Source organism: Ornithodoros turicata, chromosome 6 (genome assembly GCF_037126465.1).
Source record: "Ornithodoros turicata isolate Travis chromosome 6, ASM3712646v1, whole genome shotgun sequence".
In the NCBI taxonomy this organism is placed as follows: domain Eukaryota; kingdom Metazoa; phylum Arthropoda; class Arachnida; order Ixodida; family Argasidae; genus Ornithodoros; species Ornithodoros turicata.
The window spans coordinates 4788857-4806713 of record NC_088206.1 but is presented as its reverse complement, the minus strand read 5'-3'; the positions used below and the strand labels follow the sequence as shown (position 1 = coordinate 4806713).

General features: G+C 47.0%; 1 protein-coding gene across 5 annotated transcripts in view; it reads right to left on the bottom strand.

The window, feature by feature from the left end:
• Positions 1-17857, bottom strand: part of LOC135398902 (adenosylhomocysteinase-like 1) — a 133803-nt gene that overhangs the window by 78573 nt on the left and 37373 nt on the right. The window contains exons 1-2 of one of the 5 annotated variants that reach the window (XM_064630455.1): positions 13764-13895; positions 8304-8370 (exon numbers count right to left, since the gene is read on the bottom strand). The exons of 2 other annotated variants lie outside the window; for them this stretch is intronic. In XM_064630455.1, the coding sequence (XP_064486525.1) occupies positions 8304-8370; positions 13764-13796 (100 nt within the window). In that variant the 5' untranslated portion in view covers positions 13797-13895. Of the gene's footprint in view, positions 1-351; positions 524-4039; positions 4185-8303; positions 8423-13763; positions 13896-17857 lie in introns of those variants that run through there. 2 more of the 5 variants (XM_064630452.1, XM_064630456.1) reach the window with 2 other exon arrangements.

Genomic DNA, 17857 nt, shown 5'->3' with positions numbered 1-17857 from the left:
GAAAACGGGAGGCGTACGCCTTTTTTGTGACAATTATGAACAGCATAAGTGTCACAAAAAAGGCGTACGCCTCTCGTTTTCAACAAATCATCGCAGATAACGATATCATTCGAGCTGATGGTTGGCTAGGAGCGTACTATGCGGTGAAGTTCATTTTTAAGAGTGTACCATGTTGGGCGACACACGCGTGTCAAATCGTGGCGTTCCCACAGGGAACCTTCCCGGTAAGGTCCGCGGCAAGTCCGCCCTTTATTGTCGAGAACATGAGTTGATACGAAACCCAACAATACCTTGCGAATATCCCTGTACACACGTATTCAATTACAGCTTTGCAGACAATATGTTACTCACAGTTGTCCTCCCCGCTAGTGCTCGGGCTTTCGACGGCAGCGGGTTTGGTGGAGGCCCGTCGAAGACAGCTACGGGGGAGCTCCAAGTGACGGAAGGGCCGACTGCTACGACGACGGTAATTAGGGATGGTCACGCCCGATTCCGTCTCAGCGAAATGGGTAGTCTTCTTGTTCTACGCCATCGTAACTATTTGAGTTTCAAAACAAAAAAAAAATAAAAGAAAAACAAAGGCCGGGGCAAACAAGGCAAATCCAAGTATTCCTACACGGGTGACCAGTGCCTTCATAATTTGCGCACGTCTCGTACGCGTCATTTGACCTCATTTCTGAATGCACTCATACTGACCACACACCCGTCAGGCCTCACCAGTGACTTCACTCACACAGACCTGGCGCCCCTCAGACCTCATGAGTGCACTCACAGGAGGTCTCATGAGGGGCAAAACCTCATGAGTGCACTCACAGGAGACTTCATGAGTGCAAGACCTCATGAGTGCACTCACGGATGGCTTCATCGCGGGCTTGCCCTCACACCACCTGGATAGAGAAAGCCTGCTTACTCGTCGCCATGACGTAACAATTAAGAGTCAGCCAATGAGGATCGTGTTTTCAACGGCCGTAGCCAATCACGAACGTGCTTTCAGTGGTCGTAGCCATGGAGATGAACCACCGTCGTCTGCGAGTTGCGATTGAACATCCCCGCGTACTAAATGAGATAAAACTTGGAAATAAAGCGCAAAAGGGTCTTAATCTTTCTCAAAACTGATTTTTCTGGAACGCGTCTTACATTTTGTGTCTAAATATTTACGTCTGCAGGTTCCAGGTGATCTGCAATCATTTGCGGGTCCTTCAATTCGCAGAAAGGTGAATTGCAGTATAGCAGACGAATTCTGACTCTTAATGTCCACGTAGCGAAGGCGGGAGAGGAGGCAATGAGCAGGCCTTCTGTATCCAGGTGACGTTGGTCGTGTTACCGTCCACAACGTCATTCAACAGTGTCCCAGTGTCGCTCGTGCATAGCTTCAATAACTCGCAGATGATAACTAAGTTTCTACACTCTTAAAAATGATCTTCACCGCACAGCACGCTCCTAGCCAACCATAATCTCAAATGATATCGTTATCTGTCCTGATATGTTGAAAACGGGAGGCGTACGCCTTTTCTGTGACAATTATGAACAGCATAAGTGTCACAAAAAAGGCGTACGCCTCCCGTTTTCAACAAATCAGGGCAGATAACGATATCACTCGAGATGATGGTTGGCTAGGGGCGTGCTATGCGGTGAAGTTGATTTTTATGAGTGTACCGTGAAAATACAATGTATTTGTATAGAAACGAAATAAATCCGCCCAATAAATAACGTTTGATCGTCTCTGCGTACTTTTTCCGTTGCCATACTTTAAGCATACAGCGGATCATCCTCCACAAGAGTACGTCGTTATTAGCCCAGACGTTCCAGCTGTACCGCGCTCCTCTGGATCTCTCGCCGAGAACTGCGACGGTTTCGTAAGGCTGTTATAAACCTGTCATACGGCAAATTGAATGTCATTCCCAGCGAATGACATTCGTTACGTGTCACACGGTGAAATCAAATGGCAATATATGCGAATGAGCTCGGGGAACTCATTCGCTATTCCCTCTCTCATCGCCAGCGTACCCTCGCAGTAGAGCGGTGGCAAAAACAACAATGATAAACCGTTTGAAGAAATGAAAGAGGAATGGAAAAGTTGTATTCCAATATTTTATCACGAATTTGGTAACTTTTGACACGAAAGAGGGAAGGCTAAACACTGTTTTTCGGAGAACTACACTCTTAAAAATGAACTTCACCGCATAGCACGCTCCTAGCCATCCATAATCTCGAATGATATCGTTATCTTCCCTGATTTGCTGAAAACGGGAGGCGTACGCCTTTTTGTGACAATTATGAACAACATAAGTGTCACAAAAAAGGCGTACGCCTCCCGTTTTCAACAAATCAGGGCAGATAACAATATCATTCGAGATTATGGTTGGTTGGGAGCGTGCTATGCGGTGAAGTTCATTTTTAAGAGTGTACCTTGGTTCCCACACTCCTAAAAATGAACTTCACCGCGTGGCACGCTCCTAGCCAACCATCATCTCGAATGATATCGTTATCTGCCCTGATCTGCTGAAAACGGGAGGCGTACGCCATTTTTGTGACAATTATGAACGGCACAAGTGTCACAAAAAAAGGCGTACGCTTACCGTTTCGAACAAATCAGGGCACATATAGCGATATCATTCGAGTTGATGGTTGGCTATAAGAGCGTGTGCTATGCGGTGAAGTTCATTTTTAAGAGTGGCAGTCGCACCGTTGCCAAGTGCGGTGCAGATAGGCCTATATAGTCGTCTTTTCTTGTGGTACTTAGCCAATTAAGTGACTTTGAAAAAGCAACGATTCTGTGAACTAGTCTAATGTTTCGCTAGTTTCGAGAAAAAAAATAAAAATATAACTACTGTACCTGCATAATGGTTCATATGGTCGCCCCTGGTGTCTTAATTATCGACATTGACATCATCTGCGAATGGCATTCTGTTTCTTCTGTTTCTGTTTCTTCGTGTACCTCCATGCGAGGCAACCGAATGACATTCGGTGCGACTGTCATTCGCTATAGGAGTGCCATTCGGTTTGCTGTGTGACAGCGGTATTATTGACTATATGCCCGTGTTCACCCTATAAGAACCGCACGAAATGCAGTTCGTCAACGCAGTATAAACGGAACGCGCGCAATCCGCTTACACTCTAAGAAAAAAAAAAGGAGTAATTTTACTCCTTTGGGGGACTAAATGCATTGCCACAAAAAATAGACCCTTTCGTGAGTAAATGTATGGGAGTAAATGAATGTCACAGAGTGGAGACTGCATTTCACTCTCTGTTCTAAGAGTCTCAGCTACATAATTCGTGCGCATGCATGAAGATACTTTAAATCAAACCGTCAACAGTGATATAAAATCTTGCACCATACATACACGCTTAAAAATGAACTTCACCACATAGCACGCTCCTAGCCAACAATCATCCCGAATGACAACGTTCTCGCCCCCGATTTGTTGAAAACGAGAGGCGGAGCCTATTTTGTGCCGTACATAATGGCACAAAATAGGCTCCGCCTCTCGTTTTGAACAAATCGGGGGCGAGAACGTTGTCATTCGGTATGATGGTTGGCTAGGAGCGTGCTATGTGGTGAAGTTCATTTTTAAGAGTGTAGGGCACAATTTGCGAAGAAAAAAAAGCGCTAACTGTTTCTTACTCTGTGTGGCTGGAAAGTTGCTATGTTTGCTGAGTTATACAGCCTTATGTCATCAAATTGACCAAGAGCAACTGTTGCATTCGGAAGACCATTTGCGAAGTTCACTGACTATTTGCAGTCCTGGGGAGTAAATGTCGGGGTTAGGGGACTAAACTGGGGAGTAATTGGCAATCTAGGGGGACTAGAAGCTGCAATTACTCCCCATTTTACTCCTTTTTTTCCTTAGAGTGTATCTATTTTGATAGCGCGTTAGAAAGTCCAGAACACGAAGACACGTCGGGCCGTACGCACCACAAAGTACAAGTAACACACCTTCACCTATATATATACTCCGACAATAGAAGTACACTTCTATACGTGCTAGCGTTACATCCCGTAAAGAAGGGCAGGAAGCACGAAAAGCACGACTCCTACCTTGGAGCTCATTGCACCCTGGGGAAGGAATCCCCGATGACTCTCCGACACGAAGGCAACAATTAACTTTCCAGCATGCTCCTGGCAATGGTTCCAAAGCACGCGAAGAGCGCGTACTCGTCTGCTCTTTCGCGCTTGTCACACTCACTGGGCCCCAGACATCAACGGGACACAATCGAAGGTGAAACTGTATAGCAGTCTCACGCGTCACTGTAGAGGCGATCTCAATGACAATGGCACGAAGGTTCGGAGCAGAAGGCAAGGCGGAACAGAGCGGTATGAGGGTAAAAGAAGACGTTAATTGGATCACCTATATAGTGGTATAGTAGCTGCGGAAAATCGAAAACAGAAGCACGAACACGACGCTCAGCTGGTAAGCTGGACATCACCAGCTCGATCGCGTGGCTCTGTGGTTGGCGCGCTATATGGCCATGTCACGTCGAGACTTGGAGGTACCCCGGTTCGAATCCCGCTGCCGGCTGTGCTGTCGGGGTTTCTCCTGGGTTTTCCTCAGACGGGCTTATACAGAGATATGTCGGCACAGTGCGCTTAGAAGTCGGCCCAAGACGCACATTCCCCTAGGGCGTCAGTCGTGACGACAACGGCAAGACCTTCCACCACCGTAAGCTGGACACTGAGCTCGCACTAAGCTGGCACGACGCAGGTTAAGCTGGACATTCAGAGAGACATACTTTTAGATCAGTCTTGCCCCTGGCACACGGTACCATAGTCATCAAGTGCATCCAACTACACTCTTAAAAATGAACTTCACCGCATAGCACGCTCTTAGCCAACCATTATCTCGAATGATATCGTTATCTGCTCTGATTTGTTGAAAACGGGAGGCGTACGCCTTTTCTGTGACACTTATGCTGTTCATAATTGTCACAGAAAAGGCGTACGCCTCCCGTTTTCAACAAATCAGGGCAGATAACGATATCATTCGAGATAATGGTTGGCTAAGAGCGTGCTATGCGGTGAAGTTCAGTTTTAAGAGTGTAGGGTCCTAGGGTACTCTCTCGCGGTAGTACATTATGCAGAGAATCTCCGCCAACGGTATATAGGTCAGTTGGTATCTAGCGTGCTGACTTGCTGAGTTCATGATCTCGCGGGCTCGATCCCCGCCGAGGAGGGCAGCAATTCGGGAGAAGTTTAACCATTGCTTGCAGCACGGTGTGTCGGAGATTTCAGGCGCACGTGGTCCCGCAGGAGCCCGGGGTGGTTGGAATACTAGCACCAGAGTAATGGGCCCGTATGCATCGAAATCTCGTTTTCTGGAACGGTCCCTGTACAAGAGGACAACAAATCCATTCTATACGCCCAGAACATATCGTTCTCCAGTATTGGCATAAATTATTTAGTTGTGACGAAGCCAGTAATTACGCTCCGGGAGCATTTGTTGGACCCATCTGGGAGGCCGTCAATGTCGGGACACTTCTCGTTATAGGCATCGAGGGGAGAGCTGCTATCTCTCCGTTGCGTCAGCGGTCTTGAGTGTCATGCTCTACACGCACAATACTCTTCCGTTGCGGCTCGAATGTAATCGGGTTCAAGTGTGTATTGTCATCAAGTAGGAGAGCTACCGGCGGAGGTATAATCTGCGTTACACCGGGGTCCGGTTAGAAGAGCATACGCCGCCATCTTAGATTAACGCTACGTGTATACCGTCCTGAAAACTGGTGGACGGGACAAGATGCAATGCTTGAACATGTGTATTGTTAAAACGTACGAGAACTGGAGGTAATGGAGGTAGGACGACACGAGGTGTGTATATTGTCGTCGCGACGTCATTTCAGATTAGTGTCAGTATATACGTTGTGGCCACAAAAGTCAGCACATCATCATCGTCATCATATCAGCCAGTCTGAGGCGGTGTGTGTGTTGAAGATTGGGGGATCGGCACGATTCGTGTGTATATATACTGTCATCAAGTAAGGAACGACTCGTCATTTGAAAGAGCATATGGGCACGGAGACCTATACAAGCGAAGCGCAAGCTGTATATGTATATGCCTGTAGGAATATCTACGTATGTTTCTTTGAACAGTATGTAGTAGTGTGACACGCACCGCCTCATCCAGTCCAGCCAAAGAAATACACCATTTTAGAAAAGCAAGCGCCTCCTGTGGTACGCACAGGCTCATGGGAACTTAAAGCGCCTCAACGCATTACGATACGACCAGAGGTGCATGGAGGTAGAAGAAGAACAACAACATTCCCGGACTGCGCTTGGTGGCGCGCGCATCTTTGTAAAATCATCATATTGTTTGGGCATGCCGGGGAAACGGAACAGAAAGAGCCGTTAGGGTAGAAAACTAACTGGTGTCGATCAGAACTTCCTCGTTTCAGCGTTGGTCACACTTCTAATATTATCGAAAGAATGACGCGACCGACTGCTTGTGAGTCACGTGCGGAGGAAGCTTGCGAAAGCGTATTAATTTTGCGAGGTCTCCCAGCGAGCGTATAGCCGTTTCCGGCGAAGAAAAGCCGTATAAGTACAAACAATGGCCACGAAAAAATTATAAACAGGTATAGGGACTACAGGCCTGCCCAAATACTCTCAGGAGGTCGCTCATGGCAACATCATTATCTTGTCCTGAATACACGTCATAGACAACGTCATCTTAGGGGCTCTGTTTACAAATTCTTCTAAGCAGCACAACATCTTGGCACCATATTGGATCAATATTGGCAATGTCGGCAAAATAATGTTGGCCTAACTGGCCCAATGTTGGGCCAGTATTGCCGATATTGGTCCAAGATATTGTGCTGCTAGATCTGTTTTCGTGCTTGGCGACATATACTTCCATCGGCGTAAAACCGCGAGGTATTAACTTATTTTGCCAGTGTACATTTGCGATGCTTCTTGCGAGGTATAGCTTATTCCTCCGAAGTGTGAGTGCATGCATCGCATACGCCGAGTGACTGCCACACACATTTGGGAGTGGCTAGCCGGACGAGGAGTCATTTGCAAATTTACGTTGTCTTACTGCGGCGATATCGGACCATAAATGAATTGCCCTTTAGAAACGGTTTTCCTGCTGATGGAATTTGCTGGAACCGACCCAGCCTATGGTCGTGCGCGTGTTGACGTTTGCCGTGACATGCCTGTGTGAGAGAGGTACGTATTGCTGTAGACTCCGAGGTCATCCCGCACAACCGGCGGCGCCGTTTCAAAATTTCCTTATGTTTTCCCGACTGGGCAGAAGTCAATACAGTTTCTCCTTGAAGTCGGATCAAGACGTCGTACTACTTCGCGGTGCGTACGAGTGACAAAAAATAAAAAAATAAAAAATAATAATAATGCAAGTCTGTTCGACTCCGTCACCAGAGCTGCCAGAGAGATTCAGTCTATTTCTTTCTTTATTAGTCCCTCTACAGACTGTTACATTGGGAATACATGTGGGGAACCGAAACAATCGGATGGCCATGAAGTACGTGACATGAGCGCAAAATAAATTACAGTAAATTAATTAAATCGCTTAGTAGGTCACAAGGACGCCGGAGGCTCTGCCTTCTGTAGGACGAAAAGAATTCTTTACGAGCGGTTTTAGACGTGATCTTGGAGTCCTTCCCGGGTCATGACGTCATCGAGACAACCCCTTTCAAAGGGCTTTCAAATAATTCTAGTGCCTTCGTCCCGAAGAAGGCAGAGCCTCCGCGACGTGACGCACACGTCCGACCTATACTAAGCGATTTAACGCCTAATAAACGTTGTCCGCATCTAATTTATTTTGTGCATCACGCACGACGTTAATGCCGTTACATTATGCCCGTTACCGTCTGTTCCCCTCCGCACGTGAAAGCAGCGAAACAACCCGCGCCGCCACATAACGGCGCAGTCAAATCTGGCGCCGATCACGCTTGGGAGCACTTGAAATATTAATCCCGTAAACGGAACCGGAATGCTCCTGTACCAGCCGCGTTCCAACCTCAGTCATTATTACACCCTCGATGGATGTGGCTGCATTTATGACGCCATTGCATCGTGCACTATACGTACAACCATCCCATAGCAGACGATGGCGTCACTTGGCTCGACCTGGACAAAGAAATGCTTTTTTTTTTTAGTTTTTCTTTCGCTTGATAATGCCGACGAGTAGTATGACATGGTAATGACAACGTCTCAAAATATAATGAAACTACAAGAACTACGTTTCGTCCCGTATACTTTGTGTACGCAATCAATCTTTGCCCCGCTCCTCCACCTACACTCCAAACTACAACTCGTAAAAACTGATCGTCATCGTCATCATTTCACTCACATTGGTCGTCGTCTGCTACCAGAGCCTCCTGCAGGACGGCGTATTTCCCGTTGTCCTGCTTGATCCACTGAAACACCCACATGGTCGTCTACTTCACAATTCCGCCATTCCAGTAAGCGTTATCGGCACACGTCTATATAGACGAACACTTATCTGTTGACAAAACGTCGCGCGACAATCACAACGGCGAAAGCTGCTTGAAAGCCACACCAAAAGATGCACAAGTATACACATCCGACGTGGAAGCGGAAGCGCATCTATACACAGCCAGCTGTATATACCACTATTGTTCGGGTATCCGACGTTGCATAAGAGGCACGTGACAGAGTGTTCAACCACCCACTTGGTATTATAGGAAAGCAAGTGGCTCTACGAAACGAGATACGTGAAAATAGGACATGGGTACGATAGTTACAGATATAGGAAACGGTTTCGTCGTAATACCCCACCGAATCAATTACCTCCGGAAAGCTGGACATTCTTCGAGAAAGTGTGCTGTCATGTTTGTCGTTAATTCAGTTCCAATTCGTTTGTTAGCCGAAGTTACTGACTCAATAAGCCTCAGTGGTCCTAGCGGCCCAAAAATGCACTGGGAATAAACCATGGAGGAGCTTGCGGTAGGCAAGTGGTGCAACGGGCACGGCGTGTATTGTCATCAAGTGTGTATTTAGATGTATTTCAACTCTAGCCTGCATATAGCGGAGGACAACTCCATCCCAAGGGCTGTGCGATTCCGCCAGACCATGTTGTCATCAAGTAGAAGGACTAATTATGCACTCTTAAAAATGAACTTCACCGCATAGCACGCTCCTAGCCAACCATTAGCTCGAATGATATCGTTATGTGCCCTGATTTGTTGAAAACGGGAGGCGTACGCCTTTTCTGTGACAATTATGAACAGCATAAGTGTCACAGAAAAGGCGTACGCCTCCCGTTTTCAACAAATCAGGGCACATAACGATATCATTCGAGATTATGGTTGGCGAGGAGCGTGCTATGCGGTGAAGTTCATTATTAAGAGTGTGGGGCCAGTTTCCTTCACACCGGAAACTCCATGGAGATAGCTGTGATCGCCAGAATGAAACAGGTGTGTGTCGTCAAGTATAGGGAGCCTTCCCATGGAAAGAGGTGCTGGTGGGCAACGTCGCGACTGACGCCCTGGGGAATGCGCGTCCTGGGCCGACTTCTAAGGGAACTGTGCAGACTTATGTCTGAAAGCGTCTGAGGAAGAAGGTCTGAGGAGGTCCCAGGAAAAGTCCCAGACAGCACAGCCGGCACCGGGATTCGAACCCGGGTGCCTCTCAGAATCGACGTGACATGGCCAGCACGCTAACTACTGAGCCACACGAGCTGGTGCCCATGGAAAGAGTACTGTCATCAGATAGAAAGCATTCTGTTGAAGACGGGGCCAATGCGCACTGCTCGACCACATCGCCTTTCAAAGGCCTATGGTGTGTATTGTCATCAAGCGGGAGAAGTACCTACACTTAGACTAAGACTTAGACTAAGACCTAGACTTAGGCTAAGACTTCGACTAAGACTAAGACTTAGACTAGACAAGACAAGACATGCAGAGGACATCAGGAAAGAGTAGACGATGGGGGTTAGTATGCGTCCTGGGCAGACTTCTGACGGTACTGTGGTGGTGCGCTTTATACACCGATCAAAACTCCTCCATTGAAGACTGTGGAGGATGGGACAAGACGTAACGCTTGATGTCCATCTTATACTTACTTATACTTAAAAAATCTTAATGCGCGCATTAAGCCATAGGCATCTAGAATCTAGCGTCGTATTGCCAACTGTAGGATGGGACAAACGAAAGCTTGCCCACATCTATCACAGAATCTAGCGTCTTGTACGGATATCGCCAACTGGATCAGATACAACCAAGGAACCGGGAACGCCGAAGACACAGAGTAATTTCGTCATCGCTTGCATTTGCTGGTGTGCTGTTGTTCATGTGTTCTCGTGGTTGGTTGTTTGGACGGGTGTAGAGCGGGTGATGCTTTGAGACAAATGTCGGCAGAGTTCCTTGTCTGGGGTTCTTAGAAGTCGACCCGAGACGCGTTTCCCCCAGAACGTTAGTCGTGACGTTGCCCACCTTTGTAAGGCCGACAACGGTACCACCACTATCACCATCGGGCAGAGTTCCCTGTGAAGTCGGCCCAGGACGCACTATCCCCCCTGCCATGGTCGTGGCGTCGCCTGCCTGAGCGCGGCCGACTACGGCAAGCAGTCCCATTACCATCCTGGGAAAGGCGCGACCAGCCTGCCCAGAGGTGGCAACACGGGGCACTAAGGGGAGAGGAGGAGGGAGGGTGATGTCCCTGGATGGTGTCCTATAGGATGGTGGTGCTGGAAAGGACCGAGTGCAGACCCACTTGCTCGAGGACTCGGAGAGTCCCGTAAAACTATACCCACCCCCGGAAAACATCCCTCAGTCGCCTTTATTGGGCTGGTCCCAGTACCACGGTATAACCGCCAAGATGACTGGCGCAGTTATCCCAGTCTCTGGGGTAACTGTTCCCTGTAACGGGCCTCCTGGGCTCCCTGTGAGCCGAGTGTATTTTCTTTTTTTAATTTATTTATTTATTTATTTGTCTTTTGTTTTTCTTTTTCCTTCTTTCTTTCCTTTTTTCGGGTATACGGCTGTTGCAGTGAAAGTTTGCACAGCGCCACTTCGGGCCCAAACGGCCACGGATCCCAACAGTAGGTCGTTTTTGCGGGTTTTGCATGGCGTTTCAAACGGTAGGGTGCCAAGGAAAGCTACAAAACCTGTAGGAAATCCACAGAAAAAGCGGTACTTCTCGAAAAGTGCGAACAACTCGAGACCGTGTATTTGAAAGTGCCGCGTCGTCTGCTAAACTATATACCGCTTGTTGCATCATTTGGGGCGCTGACGTTGCTGTGCTCGCTCGCGCCACCCGGCCCAGAGCAACGGGTCTATATAGCGAGGCGGCCTGCTGCATGGTTGACCTTTCCCCTTTCTTTTCTTCTTTTTTCTGTCAATAAATCCTCCTCTCTCACTAACACACAAACTTGCTTGGTCCCTGGCCGCATCCAGCCCATCAACGCTCTGCGCTCAAAGCTCTCTTCACCTTTCTGGATACCATAGGACTTCAATCCTTATTGTGAAGGGGCTCATTATTTAATTCCCCTCATCACCACCAGCAATGAGCTAGAGTATCGCCCCCTGGCGATGAAACTCCCCATTCATCATCTCACAATAAAGTTGTTGTTGTTATTGTTGTTGTTGTGTTGCTTGGATCGAAACGACCCTTCTTCGCTCAGTTGTGAGGACATATCATTCCGAACACGAGGGTAATTAAATTTTCTGCCAAGCGAGATACCGCGTAGTATGATCGATTTTTTTTTAAACATTATGTTTTGTCTGCCACGGAAACGATGCAGCCTCCGAACTTCCCCGTCATCACATGAAACAAAAACATCGTCGAGAAGAACCTGGCAACAGCCCCTTTTGCGTACCCTTACTTCTATTCATAGAACGCTTCACACACGCTTCATAGCGGGCTTACAAAACACGACGGTAAAACTGATGAGTGGGATCATAAAAACACCCACTTACACGGTCCGACGTGTTTTCTTTCTCGAGACAAGGTGGCGCTATACAACGACCCCGTGATATATTGCGTCATCTATCAGGGCAGTCGGCTAGACGTCATCATATCCTCGATACTCTTCGCCGCTACACTTTTAGAAACGAACTTCACCTCATAGCACGCTCATAGCCAACCATCATCTCGAATGATATCGTTATCTGTCCTGATTTGTTGAAAACGGGAGGCGTACGCCTTTTTTGTGACACTCACACTCCCCACTCTCCAAGGCCGAAAATAAAGTTGTTGTTGTTGTTGTGACACTCACAGTCACTGTACCAATCTTCCTCGTTCAAGTGGTTAGGTTAGGTTGGGTTAGGTTAGGTTTAATGTCCCCCAAAAAAGTAACTCCGTCACCACCCAATACGATTGTTTCTACCTGCATTGTCCTTATCATTACTATCGGACTCCCTGTATATATATACGTACACTCTTAAAAACGAACTTCGCCTCATAGCACGCTCCTAGCCAACCATTATCTCGAATTATATCGTTATCTGCCCTGATTTGTTGAAAACGGGGGCGTACGCCATTTCTGTGACACTTATGTTATTCATAATTGTCACAGAAAAGGCGTACGCCCCGCGATTTCAACAAATCAGGGCAGATAACGATATCATTCGAGATAATGGTTGGCTAGGAGCGTGCTATGCGGTGAAGTTCATTTTTGAGAGTGTAGCATGCAGGACGGCGAAGCCTGTGCTGCGTAACCACAGCGACGCAAAGGTGTTGCACGCACGTGCCCGCGAAACTGCGCTTCCAAAACATGAGGGCACTTAGCAGAAAACGTGAAATAGATTCCGGTCGACTCTGGTGCAACAGGACGGAATATGGGATGAGGCGGAACAATAGCGACAGCCAAGCAAAGAAGGAAGCCACCAATGGAGCCCCGACACAAAGAGAGGATGACATACAAAACACTCGCGGGTCTTCCTGCTCGAAAGCGCTCGGATTACAAAGATATGCGGGGCTGTGTATTACAACTGTGAGGACTTGGGTTATCTCACGCGACAGCCGGAACAATATGTATCGATTTCATTCCAAAGATTGTGTTACCCCGAAACTTTCCATATAGCCTGCTTCTGATGGTGTTACGAGAAGGTGCAGTGTTGGAGGTTGTTAATCGTAAGCAACACGAATGCGCTTCAATAGCCGGTACAAAAAAAAAAGAAAAAAAAGAAAGGATAAAAGAAGTAACTACCGTAAATACACAGGTCAACAGAAGAGTGTGTAGTACAGCGGAATTTAAAATAAATAAATATAAGGAAGAGTAGGAAATTACAGTCCCGAACTATATAGAAAGGTTAACTTGTCAATTCTCAGCAACATTTCCGTGTTTTTCGTTTCATCCAGAAAGATCTCGGTTAATTATAAAATTGATACACAGGCTGAATGACGTCATGAGACCCATAAAAAAAACTGAAGGATACAAATACAGTCAAACTCCTTTACAGCGAACACCTTTTTAACGAAAATACCACTACAGCAAATTTTTTTGCGGTCCCGCTGGAGCCTTCTAGGTCCAATAATGTACATCCTTTTTAACGAAAATACCTTTATTGCAAATTTTTTTAGCTGTCCCCTGAGTTTCGTTGTAAAGGAGTTTGACTGTAGTAACAAAAAGAAGAGAGAGACAGAGTGAACGTAGAAACAAGAATAGGAGCGGAGCAAGCAAGCAAACAAGCAAGCACTGGAAACATCACTAGCAGCTACAACAGCGAAGGTCCCCCGATACACTCACATCCTCCAGACACGACAGGGCACGAGGGCAGCAGGTCTTAAAGCGGACGAACAGAATCGAACAGCTTCGATCCAGGCTGGTTTTCAAACCTCAACGCACTTCATCAAAGGTGACGCAGCGTCGAGAGGGCATTATGGATCCTGACTTGCAGAACGTCCAAAAAGTCAATGTGTCAGACTCGTAGCACAGACAAGAAAGTGATGCAGAACATACATGCACGGGACGACAACGAATGCTGTCCGGATAACAATAACCCCCGTTCTTGACCTGCGATCCGCAAAGAGAAGATAAAAAGGAGATAGGTGAGGACTCCTTTTATGTCGCCTGCTACATCACAAAAAAGAAACGGCGGGACCTTATCGGACTCGCACGGGTAAGGAAGAGAATCCAGTGCGCCAGATAATTCGTTACCTGCTGTGCTTTTGTTTGTTTGTTCGCACTCTGCAGACGTTTCGGATATATATACGTACACTCTTAAAAATGAACTTCACCGCATAGCACGCTCCTAGCCAACCATCGTCTTGAATGATATCGCTATCTGCCCTAATTTGTTGAAAACGGGAGGCGTACGCCATTTTTGTGACACTTATGCTGTTCATAATTGTCACAGAAAGGGCGTACGCCCTCCGTTTTCAACAAATCAGGTCACATAACGATATCATTCGAGATTATGGTTGGCTAGGAGCGTGCTATGCGGTGAAGTTCATTTTTAAGAGTGTATATACACTCCCCAGTTTCACACTCAGTTTCCCCTGAAGTCGGCCCAGGACGCATATTGATCCCTCTTGTCTTCATGTTATCCTCTCTCCATCAGTCCACGTTATGAATATTTCACAGCCACAGCTGCATGACGGTGCTCACGCAGAATTTAACACAAAAAACAAAAGTCACCTGAATGAATTGAATTAACTAACTAAGTTAAGTACTTTGAAGTCCATTGTAGAAAAAAAACCTCAGCACGGGCAAGAGAACGAGAGAAAAGACGACCGGACACAAGCAGCTCGAGTGAGCTTGACTTTTGGTCTGCTTGTGTCGTGTCGTCCTTTCTGCCGTTCTGCTGGACAAGCTCAGGCCTTTTTCTACCACGGATTTCATCCACCAGCTTGCCTGCACTTAGGCTGCTTCATCAGCATCGATGGTTCCACCAAAGCGGAAAGAAATATCTTTCTGGCGGAGAAGCAGAAGCAATGACACAGCACAACCGACCCACGCTTTTATGAGTATACGGATTTAGCTTTTCCCTGTAGTGCCTGTCTGTTCCAACAACACCAACAAATTAATTAATGATGGTGGACGGGGGAAATTCGCCACACATGGGGTGCGGCCACTACCCCAAAGCGCAATGGACGGAATGAGAGACGGTGAACGATGCTGAAGTGAGTGGTAAGTGTCTGTTCCAAGCAAAGAAGCTAAAGTCATACCCCTGTCTCACGGGCAGTCTTCAATGATCATTGAAACGAATGGCCATTGAAAATGCGTGTGGTGACACCAAGCGTGTGACGTGTCAACTTCCCACAGAGTATTGGATTCAATGTTCCCCGACAGCTTGACACGTTACACGCAAGGTGGCGCTACACGCATTTTCAATGACGATTGGGTTCAATGATCATTGATGACTGCCCGTGTGACAGGGGTATAAAAAAGTCGGCGTTCGTTCCTACGGGCATATACGCTATATGTGATTCTGCTATGATGTCTTGCTTGTAACGGTTTTATTCCTACAATAAGCACAGCTAGCGTCGAGGAAAGATCTTCCCACACGTCAGAGGGCCCATTGTCGAGCCTGTCGACAGCAGCAGATACGTATATCGCGCGTGGTAAATGGTAGTCTGCCCACAATAGGCAGTGTTGGAATAGAGTCGTCGCTGTGCACTGCGCAAAAACATCGTTTGAGTGCGCATGCGCAGTGATTATCGACTCATTATTTCTTTGGGGACCCAAAAGCACTCGGGTTACCCTAAAACTTTTCTCTTATGATTTTACCCGCCGTGCTGAACAACGTCACGCAACTCTTGCCTTGAACGAGAGAATTGCGTGTTCTGAGGCTGGAACACATAGAAAGGACAAATACATACAAAGCCTCAAGTGCCTAAAGTGATGTAGAGCCCTGGACCGGTAATCCAGAAGCTGTGGGTTCGAGTCCTACAGCCTGGCTAACCTTTTCAGTGACTTCCATCTTTCAACTCTTGCCTTATCGGGCAGCGCCACGTACAGCTTGAACAGTCGAAGAACGCTGCGTCTTATCGGAGTTCGCGACACTATCTTATCAAGATAACGCTTCCTGAAGTGGAAAAGTTGAACGGCCTCGCAGTATTACGCGGAACAACACGACCCTTCAGCTCTGAGTGTCCCCATCAACTACACGCACTACTTCATGCTGCGACATACGAATGGTGATGACGATTTTTATAGCCACGATTGTCCAAGCGATGTAATCTAATCTCATCGTTCAGATTAATGAGGCTGAGGTCGGCCTTGATGACGACAGTCCCACATCATCACCATCACTGTACCTGTGTGTGCCACCCGACGTTATAGTGAGGGAAGAGAAATTATTGGTCACATTCAACGAACTTTTCTCGGTTCTAAGTAACCGGCATCATCGCTTGTTACTAGGGTTGCCACCTTTCGTAGTGAAAGATACCGGCTGAGGGAGAGGAGGTGGAATAGAGGGAAAGGAGGAAAGGCTCGCGGGAAAGGGAATTGGGTGAGGGGTGGAAGAGCACACACAGAAAACAGAGATAGAAAGAAAGAGCTCAAGATAATACGAGGAAACATATGTTCCTGTGTGTAATAATAATAACAATAATAGTAATGATGAATAACTAAGGAAGGGACTGGTGACCGCGGAGTTGGTCTATGCTCCAGATTTATTCAAGCTGTAGTGGAATGTTGAAGGGAAAACCTCGCAAAAGCCCATATGAAAGGTCTTGAGCCACAAATACCGGCAAAAGGCTGCCGGTATCACCTTCCTACCGGCAACCGGCAGAGCGAGCAAATAACCGGCCGTGCCGGTATAATACCGGCCTGGTGGCAACCCTACTTGCTACCCGCGTCTTCTGCTACGCGCGTCTTCTGCTACGCGACTCGGCAAGCATGCAGACGACACTTTCTACGGCTGTCGTTTGAATGCGGAATGAAGCTGCTAGAATATTCTCCTTCCTGTACGAGTGCCGCTTTGCGCACGAGAGCCTTACTGGTACGCATTCATCGTCCGCACTGAAACATAACCGGAATAAAGCCACCTTCCCAGTTGTACATATCCATCAGTAATTCAACGCACGCTCTTGGAGCACCTCGCGTATATATAATACGACAATAAGGTAGTCAAGAAATAATCTGCGCGTCTCTTTATCCCGGAAGGGACGTATAGGTGCTGATGCAACAGCTGTCGGTTGGAATAAATAAATTCTGCGGAGCTCCCGGCTTAAAATATCCCCAGGGAACGAATGCAAACAGCTGTTGTTGCGCAGCTCCGCAAACACGTTACCCCATATGAGCCAAACTTTAGCAGGTAGATTTTGAACATTTTATCGGATAACTTTAGGTCTGTTTTTTTTTAATTCTTTTTCTTTTCTTTTTTCGTTTCTGCAAGTTTCTCCGGAACTCATATATGAAGGGTTTGAAGACAGACTACATTAAGGATAGCGGATCGCTGCGGCAGTTGGATTGAAAAGGGTTTCCGGCTGCGCGTATGTAACTGGGGGATCTGCTGTATACATCGGACTCTATTACTTTGCTTATATATACGAAATGTATGGGTGTGCGGTGGCAGCGTACAACGTCGCCTGGGTACAGCATATACTGTAAACGTATTTTTATTCGCGATATATTAATTTTTGCGAATTTCGCGACCGTTAAAAAATTGCGAAAAATTGTACTCGCGAACACAGCTTGACGTTTGTCCCGCGAAAGGAAACAACCCTGGAATCGCGAAATTAAACAGTCGCAAATGACTGAATGCGCGAATCGCGAAAGTTAATACATCGCGAATAAAAATGCGTTTACAGTAGTCGCACGACTCGCTCAGAGGCTCTGCCCAAACATAAAAATCTAGATTAAAAAGGGTTAAAAACTGGGCTGTTTGGTAATACGAACATGATAATACAACGGTAATACAATTTGGTAATACATAATAAAGAAGAATGTAGTTGGGGGGGGGGGGGGGCGACCGCGAAATTAAATAGGTAGTT